Source organism: Cyclopterus lumpus, chromosome 4 (assembly GCF_009769545.1).
Source record: "Cyclopterus lumpus isolate fCycLum1 chromosome 4, fCycLum1.pri, whole genome shotgun sequence".
Classification (NCBI taxonomy): Eukaryota; Metazoa; Chordata; class Actinopteri; order Perciformes; family Cyclopteridae; genus Cyclopterus; species Cyclopterus lumpus.
Window position 1 is genome coordinate 2,132,626 of NC_046969.1, and position 22,049 is coordinate 2,154,674.

The 22,049-nt window shown below is 40.9% G+C and overlaps 1 protein-coding gene across 1 annotated transcript in view; it reads right to left on the reverse strand.

Moving 5' to 3' along the window:
• Nucleotides 1–22,049, reverse strand: part of LOC117729327 (inactive N-acetylated-alpha-linked acidic dipeptidase-like protein 2) — a 256,016-nt gene that overhangs the window by 99,374 nt on the left and 134,593 nt on the right. Inside the window, 2 exon segments of the mRNA XM_034530303.1 lie at nucleotides 15,702–15,830; nucleotides 16,701–16,888. Coding sequence (XP_034386194.1) covers nucleotides 15,702–15,830; nucleotides 16,701–16,888 — 317 coding nt within the window.

Here is a 22,049-nt window from a genome sequence, read left to right on the forward strand (position 1 = left end):
AGTCCAGTTTGTATCCAAGACGGGACACAATCACCGTCAAAAAGTGACAAAATATCGCGTCTGGGCCACTAAATAATAAACCTCCTAGACTATAGTCCCATGTTAGTTTTTCCATTCACACCTTTGAGATTTTACAGTTCCATAAAAACTGTCTAACGTGTTTGAGTGTTTAAAAAAAGGTTTCAGGTAATGGAACGGGTCAGGACTGGAAAAGATACTGCAACCTCGGGAGAATATTCATTTTCACAGTTTATTCAACCAATTAATTCCTCCATCTGTTTAGATCTTCCTTGATTTTACTCAGCAATGAGAGGTAATTAAGTTTGTACACATTTTTAAGATTATTTTCTATAGTTATTCCTAGATATTTAATATTCTGGAGCCACTTAAATGGGGTTGTTTGTTGGTGTTCGCTGTGATCAAAGTTCGTGAGTGGAATAATTTCACTTTTTTCCAAATTGACCTTGTATCCTGAAATAGCACCACAGGTGTTTAGCAGGGTCTGGAATTGAGTGAGAGAGTTTACCGGGTCCGATACATAATTACATAATCTGCCAGGAGATTAATTTTCTGTTTTATTTGTTCCACTTTGAACCCCTATATATCTGGATCCCGTCTAATTGCTTCAGCAAGTGGTTCAATAGGGAGACAGAGGGCAGCCCTGTCGACTCGATCTACTCAAGGGAAATGCTGTCGAAGTCTGTCCATTTTTCTGGTAATTTTGGCTCTGGGTTTATGGTAAAGGATTTTCACCCAATTAATAAACAAATGGCCAAATCCAAACTTGTCCAAAACCTTGAATAAATACGGCCACTCTAGCCTATCAAAGGCCTTTTCAGCATCTAATGCTACAGCTACACTAGGTTCAGTTTTACATTTATATTAAATAATAATATTATATTAAAGTGTATGCACAGGTTATTAGCTGATGGGTATTTCAAAATATAGCCACTCTGGTCTGGGTTTATTAATTTTGGCAAATGTTGGCCAAGCCTGTTAGCCAGGGCTTTGGAAATCAATTTATAATCTGAATTCTGATGTATATAGATTTGCATAAAACTGTTTCAATACGTCGTTGATTTCTGTTGGGTTGCGTGAGATGGCACCTTTGCAGTTTGAATTACTTTAATTGTCCTTGAGCTTTCCTCTGGGCCGTATTTTCTCGTACCTTTCTCGCGGGATAATTTTCCGGATGAGATTACACAAGTCAGGGTTTTTGGTTCCTCGAAGCAAGTTGCTCCAGCGCAGGCTCATTCCTTCTAGCTGGATAAACTGGCCACTCCTCCGGAAGAAAATGACAGCTCCCTTCCTCATTGATGAAGGAGCGATATTAGTTAGATTAACGTTTTATAGGGAGAGAGTTCTTCGAGATCGCCAAGATCCGTTATTACGTGATGATGACGTATATACGAGTGCTATCGATTCTTCCCACAAGGAATCATTTATTACAGACCTTCTCGAGCCATATATACGAAACGCCGCAGTCAGTCGGTCTCACAGACTGTATGCAGAGCCTTGTGGTACATTGTTATACAGTGTCGGCGATGCAGAACATCGGGAAAGCCGCTGTATGCCGTGGTGTTCGTAAAGTTTATTTAGAGCTTAAGAAACTTATGGATGTGTTCATTACTTTCCCTGGCCATGTCCGTGTAAATGCAATAAAAGTTATATATGGTCCTCTCCACATACAAATTATCTACTTGTTCTGAAAGAGTTGAGATAGTTATTTTAGATCTCATGGGTTGATGCATTCAATTAAGCCGACTGCCAGCAGGCACATTTAAAAAATGAGGGACTTAAAATTAGCCGATACATTTTCCCAACACTTATGCTGCGTTCACACCAAAAGCGTTGCGAGTAGATTCCATGAAAGTCAACGCACAGACGAATGGATGCGAATAAAGAGGATTTTCATCCACTTATCTAGACGTAGTCGGTGAAAGTTACCGAGCTGTGTGAGCCTACAGGTGATGTTATGTATAAATATATATATGATATTAATGTTATGAACCCAAACACGAGGTATAAAGCAGAAATAGTAGTTATTTCTTCCATGGTGGATGGCGGAAGTTCTAACTGTTTCCATGGAGATAAGCCACGCCCCCCCCCTCTAGCGCGAGTGACGTGAATGAATTGAATGAATAAACAACAAATAGTCAGGCGAGTACAGCGTTGTGAATATTCGTGTGAAAGCAGCATTACGCATTTAACTTGTCTGATATGTTGCCATGCTTCTTGTCTAGCCCTCACAGTGGTGGCACTGATAGATTTTGCCATGATTATGGTCTGGAATTCCTCAAATATGTTCATGATCATCTCCTGCTCGTCAGTGGAGAAAAAAGAGGCTCTTCCTTTGAGTTTATTTGCCTTTGTGCTGCTAACTTGCAGCTTGTCACCTGGGCTCACCCCTCTCCGGTGTTATTCCTAACTGAAAGAATAACAAGGCTGCTGTACAGATATTGTTGAGACCGGAGTGGTTAGTGGAAGGAAACAGAATGCACCCATCAATCAATTCAAGAATTATCTCAACTGTCCATCTGCTGAGCCTGCCTGAAGTCACCATGTTCTTCTGTCACATTGCATTTAATTGGTTTCCTTTTATCAAGGTCTGTCAAGGGGAGTGAGCTCTCGTGCCCAATCATCCCCACTACCGTCACTGACACACTGTTGCCGTGACATGTTCCCACTAACCAAATAAAGGCTAGTTAATAAAACCTTTAACCTTCCTCCAACCTCAGTGTCACAATATTTATTTGTTGGTTTCATATCTTACCATTTACTCCCAAAAAAGGACAAAGGACAAATCCAATCAATATTAAATATCCATGAAGGGCATTTCATTACCCACTTATGGCCAATTGTGGCAGTTAATAGTGTTGATTGAGATTCATAATAGAGAGCTTCCACACAGAGGACGGACTTATCAGAATATTGTTTGGCACAGATGCCTGCTAGTTTGAAATTCAGGCAAGGAGGTGTACGTGAAGCCCGATGTGTTTACATCCACGCAGGGAATCATTTCATACTAGGGAATCAGAATATACTTGGTAACTAACCTTATAGCATTCATAGCCAATATGGCTCAAATGCTTTTAGATCTCTGGATGATGTGCCAATGCACAACATCACTGACTACTGAACAGGATGGAGTTCACTTCCTGTTAAAGTCTGTGCTAGTCACAATCAGTTTTTTGGGCTGCATCGTCTCGAATGGTCGGCTAAAAAGCTACAAGTCGTATGGGAAATAATATGAAAAAGAATATTAAGGTTGTAAAAAAAAAAAAAAGAGAGAAAGTTGAGTCAACCTTTCGCAAGTGCTCGAGGTTGCACTTGGAAATCATTTGTATGTTATTTGATGATGAGAAACGGCTTCACACAATGAATGAGATGCAAAGACAAGTGTGACTTTCAAGTAGATGTCGGCGACCGCGTGAAGTCCCGTGAGCAGCAACCTCTCGTGTGTTAGCAACGGCCTTGCTGCTAACACGCTAGGCGGCTAACATTCGCTTCCACTCGTAACGTTCCAGTCAAGCAGAGGAGCAGCAGGTCCATCTATGGCTCCACTGAGCTCTTCAGCCGGCCGTGTCAGCTGCCTTCGTCTGGCTGATAAGATTACAGAGATTGAAAAGAGAATCTCCACACTGTACCAGATCCATGAAGCCGAGAAGTTCATGCATACGTCACCTTCAGCCCAGCACAAGCCGACACAACCTGTGCCCGAATGCATGATACCATTGCTCCTAGTCCCGCTGCCATGGCCACTGGGACTGCCTCTCTGCTAGGGTCCGGTGTCACTGCTCGCTGTCCGGCCTCCTCCAGCTCTTCAGCCATTCCGTGGCTCGCGGACTCCTAAGTATTTGAGTACTAGCTAAAGCCAACAAATGTCTATCATCTTGTAAAGTGTCGGGTAACATTTTTGGGAATGCCAGTGCCACATAAAAAAAATCAACCTGTAAATAGTAATGCTACTGGTTTCCAGCAAGTTGCTTCATTTCTAAATACTGACAATCGTGGCAATGTTTTCTCTGCCCCTGCTGAGTGTATTCCACAATGGTTTCTAAATAGGAAAACCCTCTCTCTATATCCCATCAGATCCCAGAGGACGGGGTGAAAGATGTGGCTTGGGAGAGGGACGTGTGGGCTACTACAATTCATCTTCTAACCCTGAGACCCAGGCCCAGGTGACTGGATGGATGAATGAATATCTAAAATCGAACAAAGAATAACAGTAATCAATTATCTCTATTGCATAGTGATGGTTGAATGGTTCCTTACAATAGTTGGAGAATATGTTTGAGGGAAAATGGTCAGAAACCTACTGAACATGCTTTGGTTTGTGAACCCTAATCACACTATATAAACGAGTCCCTCTAAACGTTGACTGCAATGTTATGTTCTCTATGCTAAAGGGAAAATAAATATTAGATTACTATCTTGGATGGAATTCTAGCTTAACCTCTCACCCTTGTTTTCATCAGACTAAGATTGTATAAACTATACAGCTGGTTTTAAAAGACTGTAGTGACCTGAGGTTATGGTATTTTCTTTAAAGGCCTGTAAAGTCTTTGAATGTCACTAATAAATAAAATAGGTAAAATACCTAAATCACAAAGTAATGTCTAATCTAAAAAGTAGGATTATACTTAGAGATAGACAATCATTCCATCTGCTGGGGAGAAGATTTAAAGTCAGGCCATGTACCTGTTCTCTCTCCTCTCTTACAACCAGGTACAGTGCATTAAAAGAGTGTGTTGGAGGGTGGAAAGAGATACAGAGACAGTTCAAATGAAAGTAGAGCCCTTTAAAGAGAGAATAGTAGAAGAGTGAGGTGTTGAAGAAGGGGGATGCAATGGGAGGACAGGGGAAACGAGTGAGAGGGTGCAGATAGAATGGATAATTTCAGCCTGTGGTGTCACACAGGAATCAATATTTAATTTCTATGTCTGGTATGATAAGGAGAGAGTGAAATCATTTTGAGATCTTGGCTTACCACTCAATACCACTAAATCTACAAAATCCCATGTGCTACACAGAATGGCTTGCTGGACTGGGCGTAACATCTTAAAACTAGATAATCTTCTGGGTGAGTATATTGAGATTGTTCTTGCTTGAAGGAGGGTATTTTAGAGTTAATATTTGTTCTGGTTTCAGAATAAAAAAGGCAATATATTAACAAAGCCATTCATGCCCACATGACGAGAGAATAACACATTGTACTAAAGCTCACCAGTAAAATCATTTTTGTTTTGTTTTCCTTGAGTGGTTTCTCCTTTATTAACATCTTATTTGCATGCCCGTCGTGAAATAAAATCATTCCTCCCAAATTTCGACGTAAAAATATGTGGGCCTGACATTTTGTACACTTGGTGTACCTCAGCATTATGACGCATCAAATGAGTGGAGGGTGGCAGCCCACAGAAATAACAAAGAGCTAGATGACAGAAACAACTTTGCATTATGTGTGTGATGATAATAATAATTTCAGAAATGAGTGACTATATTGAAGACTCAAAGAGATGGATGGAGTGGGAGACAAAGACACAGGTAGAGTGGATCCAAATAGTTTGACGCTTGTCTTTTCTCTTTCATAATCAATTTTACTTGACCTGAAAGCAGGTCAAGAAAGATGACGACCATAAACATACCATCAAAGTGACATAAAAGTTCATCTAAAAATGCTCAGATTGTCAGATTTCATTTATATTCATTTCAAAGGCCACATGAGCTTGCCTCTATAAGTACACGAAAGGTGAATGTGATTGCCTTTGAAAATATTTTTTTTCAACACCAATATCATCTGAAAGTGAACTTTTACAGATAGAGATTGTATTTTCAATTTAGAAACTGTCACTCACACTACCCCTGTAGTTGAAACCACGCCCCCCACGCCAGATCCCTGCCTAAAGTCTGAACCTGAAAAAAAACGATCTTAACCGTCCGGTTATGTTCCGGGTCAAATTGACCCGTTTCAAAGTTTGAAGATCTAGGAAAAATATTTGTAAGTACTTTTTCTGTATAAAACTTCTTCTGCTTAACTTATTTAGTGTAATCAACGTAAAAAAAAATAATACAAAAATATCATGTATTTGCAACCCCCCCTGCTGGTTTATATTACAGAGATGGTGTTCGGGTCAATTTGACCCGGCAGTGAAAGTGGAGCCTAAAAGAGGTCAGAAGTGTCAAGTTTAGACCATTTGTTTCTTTGTAAATGTGACACAGTCTTTCTTACTCCCTCCCACCATGTTTCACCACATTTCTCTCTCTCTCTCTCTCACACACACACACACACACACACACACACACACACACACACACCACTTCCCATATATAAAGTTGTACACATTTCAAACTTCAAACAATAAAATCAGGTGGTTGCTATGGGAACCCGTCTCTATCCTGCTATGTGCCCATCAGCCCACGTGAACCACACTTTCCAGACTAAACAATGTTTCTTATCTTCTCACTTTCCCCCTAAATAAACCTTTATTGGACATGGAACACTAAGATAAGGGGTTCTTTCATGTCTCTCCTAATAAATATGGTGCTATAGGATTTCTAATAGACTGTCTGACTGATATTATATATATATATATATATATATATATATATATATATATATATATATTTTAAAACCACTGAATCAAAATTGTATTTAACCCAACAACACTTTTCATTAACTTATTTTTATTTCTAATACATTGTTCAATTTTTCAAGGTTCAAGACAAAATATTCCGGTTCAAATCTTTTTTTCTTGCAGATTTTTGTGTCGATTTTGTCTGAAAAATATATGTAGGTAATTGAAATATATCTATATCTCCTATACATGTTAGGATTACAAAGTATTAGGATTGATTACATTGTATGTAATATTATAGCAGCTTATGAGCAGTATCAACACAATTTATTAGTATACATTTGGAATGTAAATAGCTGACTTCTAGGAACAAAAAAATTAGAAGCTGGTTAACATCGATGAACGGACATACAGATAACACCCATGTATGTCCCACCCCCACTTCAATGTGACGGGACGGTATACAGGTCTTATGTTTTCTTCCCATGATTCATGTCTAATAGAGAATTCTGATGAATTGATCTTCGACTCCAACCTCGTCTGTGACCAGTCAGTTCAAAGGATCACCACAGTAATCCCTGAGTAATAAAGTGAAAGATGTTACCATTGTTGTAACTCTCATCTACCTTATGTATTACTACCCACATGCTGTACAATGCTTTCTCCCAATCACAACAAATAAATCCTCTGTGATTTTATTTCTAGCATTTAATCAAATGGTTGCAGAGTAGGTTAAAAGTCAACCTTACAGAAGATTGCCCACAGAAGAAACACTGCACTTAGGGAATAGGCATTGATTAATCCTAGCTAAGAGCAATTATGTATATTCCAGAGCCATAGGTTTCACAAATTCGGCTATAATATGTCTTTAATTCATTTAGGGAGCATCTAGTAGAAATGAATCTCAAGAAGGCTCTGACTGCATCTGCCTCTACCTATTACAAACGGTGTGTCTTACACGGCAAGTTACAAACTACTGCTGGAAGAATGCATCATACCACTGCATCTGACAAATGTCTCAGCTGCAAGTAATGACAAGGCTCATTCTTCACCGAACACATATTTTCATTTGTCGCTTATGTTGTGTCGCTGTGATATTAAACTGTCATATAAATACTTTCTGGACCATGGAGGCCATGAAGTCAGGATTAATTCTGATTCATTGTGAGCTTCATTTCTTCTGGTTTTATGTGGAAAACAAATTTGATTTCCTTGCATATTCTCAAATGTAGATGATTTTTTATGTTTACCATGTATGATATGATTCTGAAGCTGTGCAACTGTCATCTTTTCTTCATGGTGTCATATTTAAATGAAAGAATCTGCCATTATGTTTCCAGTCAGCCTATACTCTAACACTGAGTACCAGGTGGATCGATTGCCGCAGTGAATACAAAGTGTGTTGAAAACAAGATCTAAATACATTGTATGGACAATTTAAATTATGCATAATTAGTGTGCTCTTGGAAAGCCTTTGTGTGAAAGATTTAGAAAAATGTTGTCGGTATTTATATCTGTAAATCAAATTCTGAGTATTTATATCTGTAAATTCAAATTCAAGGTCTGCATGGGTCCTATAGACAAAAGGGCATTTCATGATATTATTAATTGTATTATCCAGTTTATTGGATATAGTGGTGTCTCAGACTTGACTGAATGTCAATTATGTATTTTGACCAATGGAGAAGTTTTAACGCTCTGACGCCATAAACAGAGGCAGGAGGACACTGCCCTTTTCAATTCACATTGCATAGATAACTCATGAGCAGCAAAACAATCAGCTAATCTTTGGCTGATCCTTCCATTGATTCATATGCAGCCTAGCGGTCCCAGACCTTTAGTTCTACTTCTGACAGCTCTAACTGTGACAGAATAGAAAGAAAAGGAAGCACAATTATACCAAAATCTGTTTATTAAAAAGAAAAAGATAGGAGGAAGCAACAGGAAGAGTTGCATCCTAAATTTACCCAACAAAAAGAACATATGTGATAATCACACACACTTGCAATACAATCTCACTAAATTCTTACACTCATGATACTGACTTAAGATATACATTTAAACCATCTTAAATCAGGAGCCAGCCCCAAGACCAGCCCCTGTAAGGAACCAGCACCAAGACTCATGCTGCCTCAGTGATCCCTCCTCGCTCCTCAGAGCAGAAATAAGGGAATTGAAGAGCCTTTATGAAAATATATCAGAGTCAAGCGAGGAGCAATCAAATAAGAGAATTGGGATGTACCTAGAGACAGGGTCACAATCTCTTCGCCCCCTTACACGCTCACCTGTCCAGACAAATATACCAATGGCATGACAACTGAGCAAACTCTAATCACCCTTTCAAAAAGAAATTACTTTACTTTGGTTATCAGTTTTTGGGGGAGACTGAAATATTATGAACAATTATTATGAAAAAAAAGGCGTTGACTGAAGTTGAATAGAGAAAATTAGGTACAATCCACATAACTAGAAAATTCTGTTGCTTTCTTTTTTTTTTATTCTAAGTACCACAAGTGAAACTAGAAAGGTGCACACCGTAGAGTGCAGATCTTCACCAGGTGTGTCTACAACAACTACTGCTGGATTGTGTGATAGAATGAATACAACCCACAATTGATAAAGCCATAGTTGAGACACCAATGTGCTCTAAAGGGCCTTTCACACAAGGCGACAACTGCATCACTGAACCTTTTATTATTTCCAATAGCTTGCGCTTCGCCAATACGTCTTTTTGCTCCGTCAAGCACCTGCCTCTTTGTTAACATTTGTTGCAGCGCGTCGCAATGTGTGCTGACCCCAGCAGTGACTCTGTGAAAGGCCTTTAAGGTGTTGTAAAACACACTTCTTTCAAACTGAAAAACAAGCAGCACTGTATGCATTCCCTCAGCTCAATGTTGCTGTATAGAACACTTCATACATTAAGTTCTGTGTCCGCTTAGCAGTGGCTATGTGGCAGGGGCTACAGCAGTGTGTGTACTTGTAGTATGGTTAGCTGTTAGCGGTTAGCCAAACACACCGTCTAAAAAAGATGCACCTAGCTGCGTTATCACTTGTGGCTGCTAATGACGGGGGGCCAGTTCAGAGCAGAAAACCTCCTATGCAGTCCAGCAATGTAACACTTCATGGACTGGCAAACATTGTTAGTAATCCCAATCATAATCCGGGCAGTTTTTCTTTTTCAACACAGGTGTGATTTCTAGAGGGTTGGAAACATCCATCCATCCATTTTCAATACCGCTTATCCTCATTAGGGTCGCGGGGGCACTGGAGCCTATCCCAGCTGACATAGGGCGAAGGCAGGGGACACCCTGGACAGGCCGCCAGTCCATCGAGGGCACATACAACCATTCACTCTCACCTATGGGCAATTTAGAGATCAATTAACCTGCAGCATGTCTTTGGACTGTGGGAGGAAGCCGGAGAGCCCGGAGAGCCCGGAGAGAGCCCGGAGAGAGCCCGGAGAGAACCCACGCTGCCACGGGGAGAACATGCAAACTCCACACAGAAGGACCGCTCCGCCCGGGAATTGAACCCGCGGCCCTCTTGCTGTGAGGCGACAATGCTAGCCACTACACCACCGTGCAGCCCCATGGGTTGGAAACATGACTGACTATTTACATTTAATTAGTTAGATAATTCATAATAAATGAAAGAAGGTTCCATACAGAATTATTCATTTTGTTCCATCAACAAAGGAGGCAGTATTGAATGATGTGACGTTGATTTAAGGCCTATTGTCTATGGGATACACAACAGTAGCCAACAAAACCTGTAGAATGCACACAAAAAGACACAAAAAGACACACGTACTATTGAACACAAACACACAACTGCACAGGTCCATTGCAATTTCTTGGAGGGAGGGCAGATGAAGCTTTTTTCAGTCTAACAATGTGTTGCCAATGGTGAACATTTGTTTTCAAATGGAGGTATCTTTTACAAGCTACCCACACTCCGAATGGAGACTAGACACACATATATCTCTGGAACAATACCCAATTAAAGTGCATGCTCCTCTCAATTTATTTTATATTCTTCTTGCCTATTCTTCTTCTGCTTACAGAACGCTGTATTAGAGCTGCTTGCTAACAGAATAGATGAATTTGATAGAAAGAGCAGAAGCAGAACAGTCAGACTTGTCTCCTTTTTCTGTGAAGAAATATTTTCAATAATATTTCATTCAAAATAAGTAACTTTTACCTTTCATGTTTTCCAGATACCTGGTGGCAGGGGATCGTTAAGGCCAACTGGGGACACCTGCCCAGTGTTCAACAAAATATATTTTGTTTAAAATGTTTCATGGTGTGTCTCCTTGTTGTGGCCTGAGAGCTTCATTACAGCTGAATGTCGCAGGTCATTCCTTCTAATTAGTTAGTTTATGGGTTAGCAGGGGGATCAAGGGACATTGGACTGTGGGATCTGTTCCCTCGTGACCTCTTGTACCCGCCTAGGTGTCTGGACAGATCAGGAATCTTTACTGAGGATGGATGACTAACCTAAAGACACATAAAAATACTGTACAGCATGACCTGAAGAGACAAAGAGGCAGATTTTAATGAGGAAAATGAGAGGGCGGAGAGATGTGCAGTGCTCGCTGATGATGAAAGAGGGGATTAAGAGGTGATAGAAGGAGAAGGAGTAAGGTGGGAAGAGAGGGATGTAGTGCTTAAGGGAGAAAAAGAAGAAGAACAAGCAAATGAGGAGGCAGTGGTGAAAGCAGAGGAAAGACATGAGAGAAAGTGACGATGAGAAGTTTTCAAAGTTAAAAGAGATGGTGAAAGTTGTGAAGAAGATATCTGCGAGGGCTGAACATATCTTCAAAACACCCCCAGGTTGAAATAAAGAGACAGTTTGGGAGGCTGAATCATTCAGCTGCTATAGCCTACTTAATCAGGAGAATAGCCAATGCAGATTGTGTGTGAAAGTGAAGTGTGGGATGGGTAAGAGTGAAGTTATTTTTATTTAGATCATATTGAGAGTGGTTGCCTCCCCCTCTCACAGAATATGTGACATACTTTAAAGAACAGTCAAAGTCTCGCCATTTCCTTTGATTATGTTTCTCTCATTGTGTAAATCTGTTATAAGGAGCAAGAATGTGCAGATAGATGAATGAAAGCAGAGCACAAAGTGTGAAGAGAATAAGGAGCTGAAGAGAGCAAAGTGGAGCTAATTTAGGAGGATTTTTGGAGGTAGAATATGCATGGTATAGGTGAAGTCAATCCGTGTTTACGGGGCAGCACAATTGACAAAAACTATGTTGAAAAACATTTGTGTGAACAGGAATTTGTTCGTATGATATATTATAGTGATATTTATCTAATAACATTTTATTTAAATATTTATCTCTTTTACATTACATAACATATCATTTAGCTGATGCTTTTATCCAAAGTGACTTACAATAAGTGCATTCAACCATGAATACAAACTCAGAACAACAACAATCAAGAAAGTAACGTGTCTTCAAGAAAGCCAAACTACAAAAATGCTATCAGTAAGTACCATTCAAGTGCCATTGACGTGGTAATCAGTTTTTATTCAAGGTATAGTCGGAAAAGATGTGTTTTTGGTTTCCGGCGGAAGATGTAGAGACTTTCTGCTGTCCTGATGTCAATGGGGAGCTCGTTCCACCAATGAGGAGCCAGGACAGCAAACAGTCTTGATTGTGTGGAGTGATTAGCTCGCAGTGACGAGTGAAGTGAACGGGCTGGATGTAGACCGGACCCGATCTGATCACAGCACGGTAAGCAAGTACCAATGTTTTGAAGCGGATGCGGGCGGCCACCGGTAACCAGTGAAAGAAGCGGAGTAGTGTGGGTAAATTTCAGGAGGTTGAAGACCAGTTGAGCAGCTGCATTCTGGATGAGCTGCAGAGGTCGGATGGCCCTAGCAGGAAGGCCTGCCGGGAGGGAGTTACAGTAGTGCCGCCTTCTGAGTAAGAAGAGGATGTATTCTCCTGATGTTGTGCAGCATGTACCTACAGGACGTGTTGTTTCAGTAATGTTGGCAGTCAGGAAGAGTTGACTGTCAAGAGTCATACCGAGGCTCCTGTCAGTTGAGGTCAGGGCTAACACAGAGTTGTTCAAGGCTCGCATAGTGGCTCTATCGGCGCGTAAAGTCAGACAGCCACAAAGCCGGGTAAAACTTGCGGACCGGTCGTGTCTTAAGAGGACAGAGATAATCAAGAGAGGAAGACAGAGTAGAGAGGAGAGTGTATGTGACAGAGTTAGGATGCATGAATGAGAGAGTTAGTTGAAGGGAGGGCTGATAAAATAGAGGAGGCCAGAGAGGAGGAATGTTGCGACGGACCGCTACAGAGTCTGTTCATGTGGGAGGGTTATCAGTCCCAGAGAGTGAGAGAGTAAGAGATGAAGAAGTGGTCAGAGACATGAAGTGGAGTTACAGTGAGGTTAGATGTAGAGCAGTTTCTGGTCAAAATATAGTCAAGGTAGTTGCCGGCTTTGTGAGTAGGAGAAGGACTGAGCAAGAGAGCAGAACCAGGAGGACGTAGGAGAACAAGTAGTTGAACCGGATGACTAACTTTCATGGCATGAAGCTCAAAGGACAGTGGGGTAAAAAGTGGAAGCGGGTAAAGAGAAAAACTCCCTTTGGGGGAGATGAGAAAACCTGTACTACCACCCTGACCAGAGATTCTGGGTGTGTGGCTGAAGGAGAAGGCAGAGGAGGAAGCAGCAGCAGGGGTAGATGTGTTGTTCGATGTGATCCAAGCCAGGAAGTCAAGCGATTGCTTGATAGCTAAGCCTCAAATGAAGTCTGCCTTGCGGTTAGCTGACTGGCAGTTCCAGAGGCCCCCTTGGATAAGGTGGGTTTGTGTCTAACGGGTGGGATAGATAACAGGAGGGATTTCAGTATATGTGTGAATGAGTACGAGGCCTAAAGCATCTACAAATTGATATACTCACAGAGCAATATTTTACTCAGCCACCCCCGAAGACTCTATGTCTTTACCCTCCGAGTCTTGACTCCAACAAAAGACTCCTGTGTCTTTACTAGAGGATGAAGGGGGTCCTGACATTACATTTCATTTAGCTGATGCCTTTATCCAAAGCAACTTACAATCATGTTACATTGACACACCATAGACACAGCTACAGGGAGCAATTCAGGGTTAAGTGTCTTGCTCAAGGACACATCGACTAGAGCAAGGTTTGAAGCGCCAACCCCCTAATTGAAAGACGGACCTGCTAACCACTGACCCATAGTCGACCGGCCTCTTGACTTTAAGCTTACAAGGCTGAGACATCAGGAGATCTCTTTGTGCCGACTGCAGGTAACTGATCTACGCCGGTCTGCCCGGGGGCGGGCACTGGATCTGTGTCCCATGGGGTATATTTTGTGTAGTTCTTAGTGTGATTCAATTTGTAATTGTGTTTGCTGTCCTTTTTATATAAATCATTTTTATTGTAACTGGAACCATCAATTCGGCTCGATTTTGTTTACGGACCTCACGGCAGAGGAAACTCGCCTTGGAGAAGGCCGTTCATTCCCTAACAATTGGAATACAGGTCAAACACTTTAACCCTAGTAGGTTTCCTTCAGTTCTCAGTTACTTGAGTGAAAGCAAGGTCCAAACAATTCAGATGAGACAGTACAGACTAACAACCTAGTAGACCTAATACAGCAAATACAACAGTCATTTAGCAGAGAAACTTATTTAAAGAATGTACTTAGCCAGGATCCAAGTGGTCCAGTAGTCTAGCCTCACAGGTATAGATGCACACTGAAGTGTTGCTTCCTGAGGCCCCTAAGTCAGCTGTGTTGACCACACCCCAACTATTATTATGAGTAGTATCATTTTCCTACGTACTATCATGAAGCATAAATATGTTGTTGCTTTGGTACATAATATTATAAACTGTACTATTGGTCAGAAATTTTAGTCTTTGGCGTACTGTGACTTTCTTGCGCACTGATTCATCTCTCAAGCTGCCAGTACCCTCCTCTGTTCTCTCCATATCAGTGATTTATCATGTTGATTCATAAAGGTTTTTGCACCTCATTAAGCCGTATGAACATAACATTTTTGATTTTTTTTAGAGTATCTGGAGGAGCCGACGCACGGCTCAGAACGGCTCAAGCACTTGGATAGACAATAGCCCAAACACCGGACTGGAACAGGGAGAACAAACTGCCTTTTCTCAAATGGCCACTTGAAGCCACTTCCTAAAGTGAGTCAATTTCAATAGACCCCCATGTTCAAATGCCAAACGTTAAACATGTTTATAGCCTGGTACAAAAAAAAGTTTGGGTTTTTAAAGCTAATTTCATTTTAGTTGATTTGGTTTCAGTTATATTAAGGCTTAAAGTTAGCATAATTGAGTTATTGGCCACTTTGAGTGACAGGCGGGTGCTGTACCAAAGCTGCTTGTTGCTAGCTGTATCCTCTGCTGCATCAAATGGGCCCTGCCTCAGCTCCACCAATGATCCACCTCTTTGCCCATTTGGGGATTAGCCGGGATTTAGGCTATGTTGTCACTGCCAAGATGGCGACGGCCGAGGCCACTCAATTTGAGCTTCACAATAGCTCTTCAGAAACCTAGGGGTGACATCACTGAGACTACGTCCATATTTTATGCAGTCTATGCTTGCCACTAAAATGAGAATAGCTGGTCAACCTTAAAAGCAGTGTTGGGCAAGCTGCTGAATGAAGGTTCATGACACCGAAGCTACCATCCAGAAAAATGTAGCAAGCTTAGCTACAGCAACAAGGCAAATGTAGTTTAACTACAAAACTATATATTTTTTTACATTGAACCACACAGTGTTGGACATGAGCTTACTAGCGTCCTCACAGACATCTGTTTTAGAGACAATAGGGACTGTGGGGTTCTGTTTAGCTACTCTTTTTTTTGTCACGTTTTCATTAAGCGGATGTAAAACTGCCTAGTATCACAATTACTCAAAGTTATTGTTGAATATTGCATGTTACTCTCAATATCTGAGATGTGCTGGAGTAGTAGAGGTGCTTGAGAAGTTTGCAGTAATATACGTTTTTCTTACTAGTCATATTGCTACTTACACTGTCCGTCTGCGATGACTTGCAGGAATCTTATGAGTTATAGTGGTGCTGTCAGTAGTGTGGTAGCGAGCAACAGTAATACTTACTCTCTGAATATCTGAAGTGAGTTGCAGCAGTGTTGGAGAAGCTGTAGCTCGGAGAGTCTCCGTCCCTCTTACCGGAGAGTTTAGACTGATGTAGGCCACTGCACTGCTCTGTAGGATAACACGGTTATCCTAAAGGGAACACACACACACATACACAGAGGTTATTATCATCACACTCCCAATAATAACTGTATAATTGTTGTCATCACACTCATCATTATCTAAAGTCCACAGAAAGAGTCTTTTGCAGTTTTTAGGATTACATTATTGTCCTTGGTCGCAGTTCTTTCTTCTGTTCTTTTATTCTAATTCTTAAAGTCAGGCAGACTGTAACTGACTCATGTGGGATATAGTCAGATTATTTATTATTATTCTGGGAGAATAGAGAATAAACTCCCACTGTTTTGATTGACTCTCCTCTTTTTCCTTGTGATTCTTAATTGTGGCCATTTTCATTTGAAAAATTATGTACACGGTTCAGTCAATTTCCATCCAGCCAGTATTCATGTAGGTGAATGTGGTTCAGTGGTGAGCGGGGTCTTCCTTTTAATTTAGAGGATCGGCAGTTCGATCCCCAGCTCCGCTAGCCCATGTCGATGTGTCCATGGGCAAGACACTGAACTCCTAATTGCTCTCACAGCTGTGCCTGTGGTGTATGTATGGTTAGCTAGTCCTGATGAGCAGGTGGAACATTAGTTCCTGCCATCAGTGTGTGAATTGGTGAATGATGTAGTGTGAAAAAAACTTTGAGCAGGTGGAAGACTCGAAATGCGTTATACAAGTACAGGTTCATTTACCATTCACAGTGTCGGAACAAGCTGCTGCAAGGACCCACCTATTATCTTCACGTTTAGATGTGGCTGCTAGCCGGCTAACTGCTATGAAGTCCTAGTGGTAGCATATGAAAAAATAAAAATGTGTTTCTATGTTTATGGTGATCCTTATATAACCTTTGAAGCATAAGCTGCGTTTGATAAAACAGATGATCTGCTTACTGACCTTTCCCCACTCATAGGACCCAATGTTCCCCAGGGCTGAGCCTCCCCATGAGCAAAACACGGTGGTACGGTCTGGCACCCATCCACGTTTAGTCTGCTCGGTCAGCACAGCAATGAGTTGATTCAAGATGGCTGAAGGCCCGCCTCCTTGGTCGCTGTCATGGCGACTGCCAACCAGCACATAACGATCTGAAAACAGATTTAAAAAAGGGAAGTTTTATTTATGCAATTATTTGTTGGTTGTTAGTGAATATTGCTTCTGTACTATAATATATATGTATGTATGGCCACTTATGTCCACATTTGTTAAATCAAAAACTAACACTAGCCATGAGGGCTGCAGTTCTTGTGAAAGCAGAGTAGTGCTGCTTGTGACTTGACTTTATTTGATATGGACATCACAGTGGCATTAGAATTGTAATATACATTTATGCACATGAACTAAATGCCCTGTGTTAAGTGTTTGTAGCAAAACGCTAATTTACAAAACAACAGGAGGCTTTTCTTTTTCTTTTTTTTCCATAACAAAATACATCGACAAATACATACACAGATAAATACACAAAGTACAAGTGTGTTTACAGGGTGTTTGGTGTGAGAACACTGAACTCTTTTAGCCATGATTTAATACCTCTATTAAAAACATTACAATTGTGTTGCATTTTCAATTCTGTTGGTACACAGTTCCATAGTTTTGCTCCTTGAACAGAGAAGACTGATTGTCCAAATGAGGTCTTGCGCATAGCAATATGACAGTTCCCGTTTACTGAGGCCCGTGTGTTCACTCTGTTGATGTCTTATAACACATTCATCAAGCAGGGAAGGAGCATGACCATGTAGGCATTTCAAAGTAAGTTTTAAGCTGGAATAGCTTACAAAGCTGAACATATTATGTTTTTGCAAGATCTGACAATGGTGCCACCTCATTGTTTTTGTGTCCATACTGTCTGGTTATACAGTGATATTATGGGCTGTATAGTTGTTTGTGAGGCTTGTGACCAGGTAGTGATGCGATATGATAGGTGTGAACATATCATGGTATGCATGTAAAGCTGGGCTGTACTGAATGGCAGATACTTTCTGATGAATCTGAAGACTCTCCTTTCAACTAAGGGTCTGTGTTTTGAGTATAAAACATATCTTCCTGATGCTAACATGTCAGCAAAGGAAAAGATGCAGACAATATGCTTTCAGATACAGATTTGTTGCTTGTATTTACATCACCGTTTTGATGTACTCTGGGTCAAGGGTTGAACCTGATTTCTTGCTGACCACATTCTTCACTGTACATCAGTGGTTCCCAAATGTTTTCTGTCAAGCCCTCCTTTGATGATATAGGAACATTGTAAGACCGCACTCAACCCCACCCACCCCAAATTGACAGTTGACCAACCAAGCCACTAGTCCAGAAAAGACTTTCCCCTGTAAAAGTGGTAGAAGTGTTCTAAAAGGTAATAACTCTAATAATTAGTGTAATGTCTTTATTAAATGTGTGTCTGGAAATAAATAAATAAATAATGCTAATCAAGCGGAACCAACATGTTCCAACCACGCCCGCAGAATGGCTACTTATTATATCTTTGTCAATTTGTACTACATTTAATTATGTATTCCCTTTATTTACAATTAATTCATAATGTTTTTAAATTACTTAGCGTGGTCGTCCTGTAACCACAAGGTATCCGGTTTGACCCCCCCATAGTTGCATGTTGAAGTGTCCTTGAGCAAGACACTGAATCCCCAGTTGCTCCCTGGGCACTTCAGTGTAGCCCACTGCTCCTTAATAACTAAGGATGGGTGAAATGCAGAGACGAATTTCCCCCAATAAAGGAAACATTATTATTATATTATAGATTATAGATGTTCCAATCTCAAAAATACATTCACATAATCTTTTTTATATTTGTGAATTAAATTTTTCGTATAAAAGAAAAAAAGGATTGCCACAACAATATACTGAATATATAATCTTCTTTGGCTAAATAAAATATTTTAAATAGTAGAATTTTCGAAATTTTTTCTTTAATAGATTTGAATTACGCTCAATGCCAATAGCATTAGTCAATACTGTTATAAAACAAAGTATATATATAATTATACAAAATATTTCAACAATTTATTTGAATACTACTATCCAATGGATGAAGTGTAGATGCTGTCGGAAACATTGTAGAGATCAAATCAAAAAGGGATAGCATCTCTAAGATGCTTCGTAGAATTCAAGCAGCCAAGAGTTTTTTTTAACCCTCTCTCACGCTATATTAGGAGTATGAAATATGCTATTTCAGAAACATCCATCCATCCATTTTCAATACCGCTTATCCTCATTAGGGTCGCGGGGGCGCTGGAGCCTATCCCAGCTGACATAGGGCGAAGGCAGGGGACAGGCCGCCAGACCATATTTCAGAAACAGAGTTTGGGAAATAAAATCCTAAAGGGCCAGATGAGGACCTGCTGTCCTACAAAAGATGAGAAGAAACTGCTGCCTGCTGTCTCACCAGATGACACAGTTTGCTGCTGAAGTGAAGCAACGATTTACCACAGTGAACAGCAGATTACTGTCCATGGCAGAAAGGATAGTTGCTTTGGAAGACAAAGCAGAGCGCATCAGCAGGGCCATGGTAGGAATACAACTATAAATGCAAAAGAAGCAGTAAAGTACAGTGTAATGTAGGGATTGTGTCAATGTGCAGTGCATTGAGCAGTACTGATTTAGTTTACAGCTGCTGGAAGTGAAACAGTGTAATGACTATTCAATTCAATTTATTTTGCATAGCCCAACATTCCAAATGTGTTAAATTGGCACAGCTCACCCCAAGAAACCTAAAAAGAAACCTTGGGAAGAGCAACAGAGGAGGATCACAGCAATGATGTGGGTGGTGCATCACTATTGATATGATGTCCCATGAGGAGGACGGCTCATTTGGTGGGAGGTCTGGGACTGTATTGAGGCCTCCATCCTTGCACAGCCATGAGCTCACCAACCTGTGTGCCACACTTCAAGTCAGACTAGATTCTAACCCAAAGCATATGGCTACACACTCACGTTGGAGCGACTGTGGTTCAGTGGTAAAGCAGGGTTGTCCTTCAATCACAGGATCTGCGGTTTGATCCCCAGCTCTGCTAGTCCATGTCGCTGCCCATTCCAGGTTCAATTCAATTCAGTTTATTTTGTATAGCCCAAAATCACAAATTTGCCTCAGAGGGCTTTACAATCTGTACACATACGACATCCATGTCCCAGGACCTCACATCGGATCAGGAAACAGGCCAACAGATAACTGCTAAGACGAGTCCTTCGACCCCTGTATGCATGTACTGATTTGTAAAACAAGTTACTGACCCTCATTGGATAGTATTACAATTAATTACTTCTACCAGCTTTCCATATACATGTCTGTTGAGGGATGAAACCGGAAAAAAGCTTGCATTAGCTGCTTTTCGCTGCCATATCTACGTTATTTTTCTGAAATGATCACAAACTGCAGTAACAACTCTTGTGTCCTGTTTGCTACAGTAAGCAGATTAACAAACCCTCCTGTTTCACTGCCCTTAGAACTCATTTCTATATCTAAATGTAATACGTTTTCAATATTCTTTAATGACAAAGTTCAAGGCATTAAAAATGCCATAAATTCCAGAACACAAATATCTACTCTGCAGCCAACTAGACACCTAGAGCTGACACATTTCATACCTGTCACTGACAAAACAGTTGAAGAGATCATCTGCAGTCTGAGTCCATCGACGTGCTGCCTTGATGACTTACCCACTAGATTTCTAAAGTCTGTGCTGAGCAGTTTGTTACCATAACTCGTTCACCTGGTCAACATCTCACCCCAGACTGGAACATTTCCAAAGGCTTTAAAAACTGCTGTCATTAAACCTCTTCTAAAGAAGAGCAGTCTGGATGCCACAGCACTGAACAACTACCGGGCCATATCAAACCTGCCATTCTTAGGCAAAGTCCTAGAGAAGGTTGTATACCAACAGCTTACTGACTTTATCCTGTCTAGCAATGCTTTTGATACTTTCCAATCAGGTTTTAGGCCCCACCACAGCACTGAGACCGCTCTGATCAAGGTGACAAATGATATCCGGCTGAACACAGACGCAGGCAAAGTCTCTGTCTTAGTTCTGCTGGACCTGAGCGCTGCCTTTGACACAGTTGACCATGGGATCTTATTAGAGAGGTTAGAAAACTGGGTGGGAACCTCTGGTACTGCTCTAAACTGGTTCAAGTCCTATCTCGAGGACAGGAAGTATTTTGTTGAAATTGGTAACTGTGTCTCAGACCAAATGGCTTTGACCTGTGGGGTTCCCCAGGGGTCAATCCTAGGACCCCTATTATTCAATCTGTACATGCTTCCATTAGGCCAGCTAATACGCAGCTATAACGTGTCCTACCACAACTATGCAGATGACACTCAGGTCTACGTGTCACTGACGGCTGGTGAATATGGGCCTGTAGATTTACTTTGTCACTGAGTACAGCTTCAACATGGGCATCACTAAGCCTGGACCTGTACTTGCATTTATTAAAGTTCATAGTTGAGAAACGTTTCTCACACAGATATATGTGCTTCCAAAAGGGCACATTACCCGACTGAACACTTTTGTCAGCTCAGGGAAGGATGGAGGCAATTGTCTCATAAATTGTCCAGTCATGTCTGGTTTTTCTTGTGCCTCTCTGAATTTAGCTTTTAGATCACTGTTACACTGCAAATTCCATTTGCAACATACTTGGGACACTCTCCACATCCACTGAGAAGGGGTGTGCAAGGAGCTGGAAAGTGTCACGGCGTGCCTTGAAGTCAGCAAAACGCTGATCAAACTCCTGCAGTAGGTTTTCAATAGCAGAGGCGTATTTATCACCACTGAAGGCAAGGCAAGTTTATTTGTATAGAACATTTCAACAAGGCAATTCAAAGTGCTTCACATTAAAAGCATCAAAACATAATGCAACAGAAAACAAGATTTAAAAACAATTAATTCATGAAAACTTTCAAATCAGTCAAAAAGAAAGAAATGGAATAAAAGTTGCAGTGCAGTTAAAGAAAGAAAATAAAGTAGTAAAATACAGAAATTGATTGATATCCTTGAATCTTGTTCAAAGGCAACAGCAAACAGAAAAGTCTTCAATCTGGATTTAAAGGACCTGAGGGTCTCAGCAGACTTGCAGCTTTCAGGGACCTTGTTCCAGATATGTGGAGCAGAAAAACTGAACGTTGCTTCTCCATGTTTAGTTCTGACTAGGAACAGAAAGTAGACCAGTCCCAGACAACCTGAGGCGTCGGAATTGTTCATAAGGTAGCAGCAGATCATACATGTATTTAGGCCCAGTGCTTTA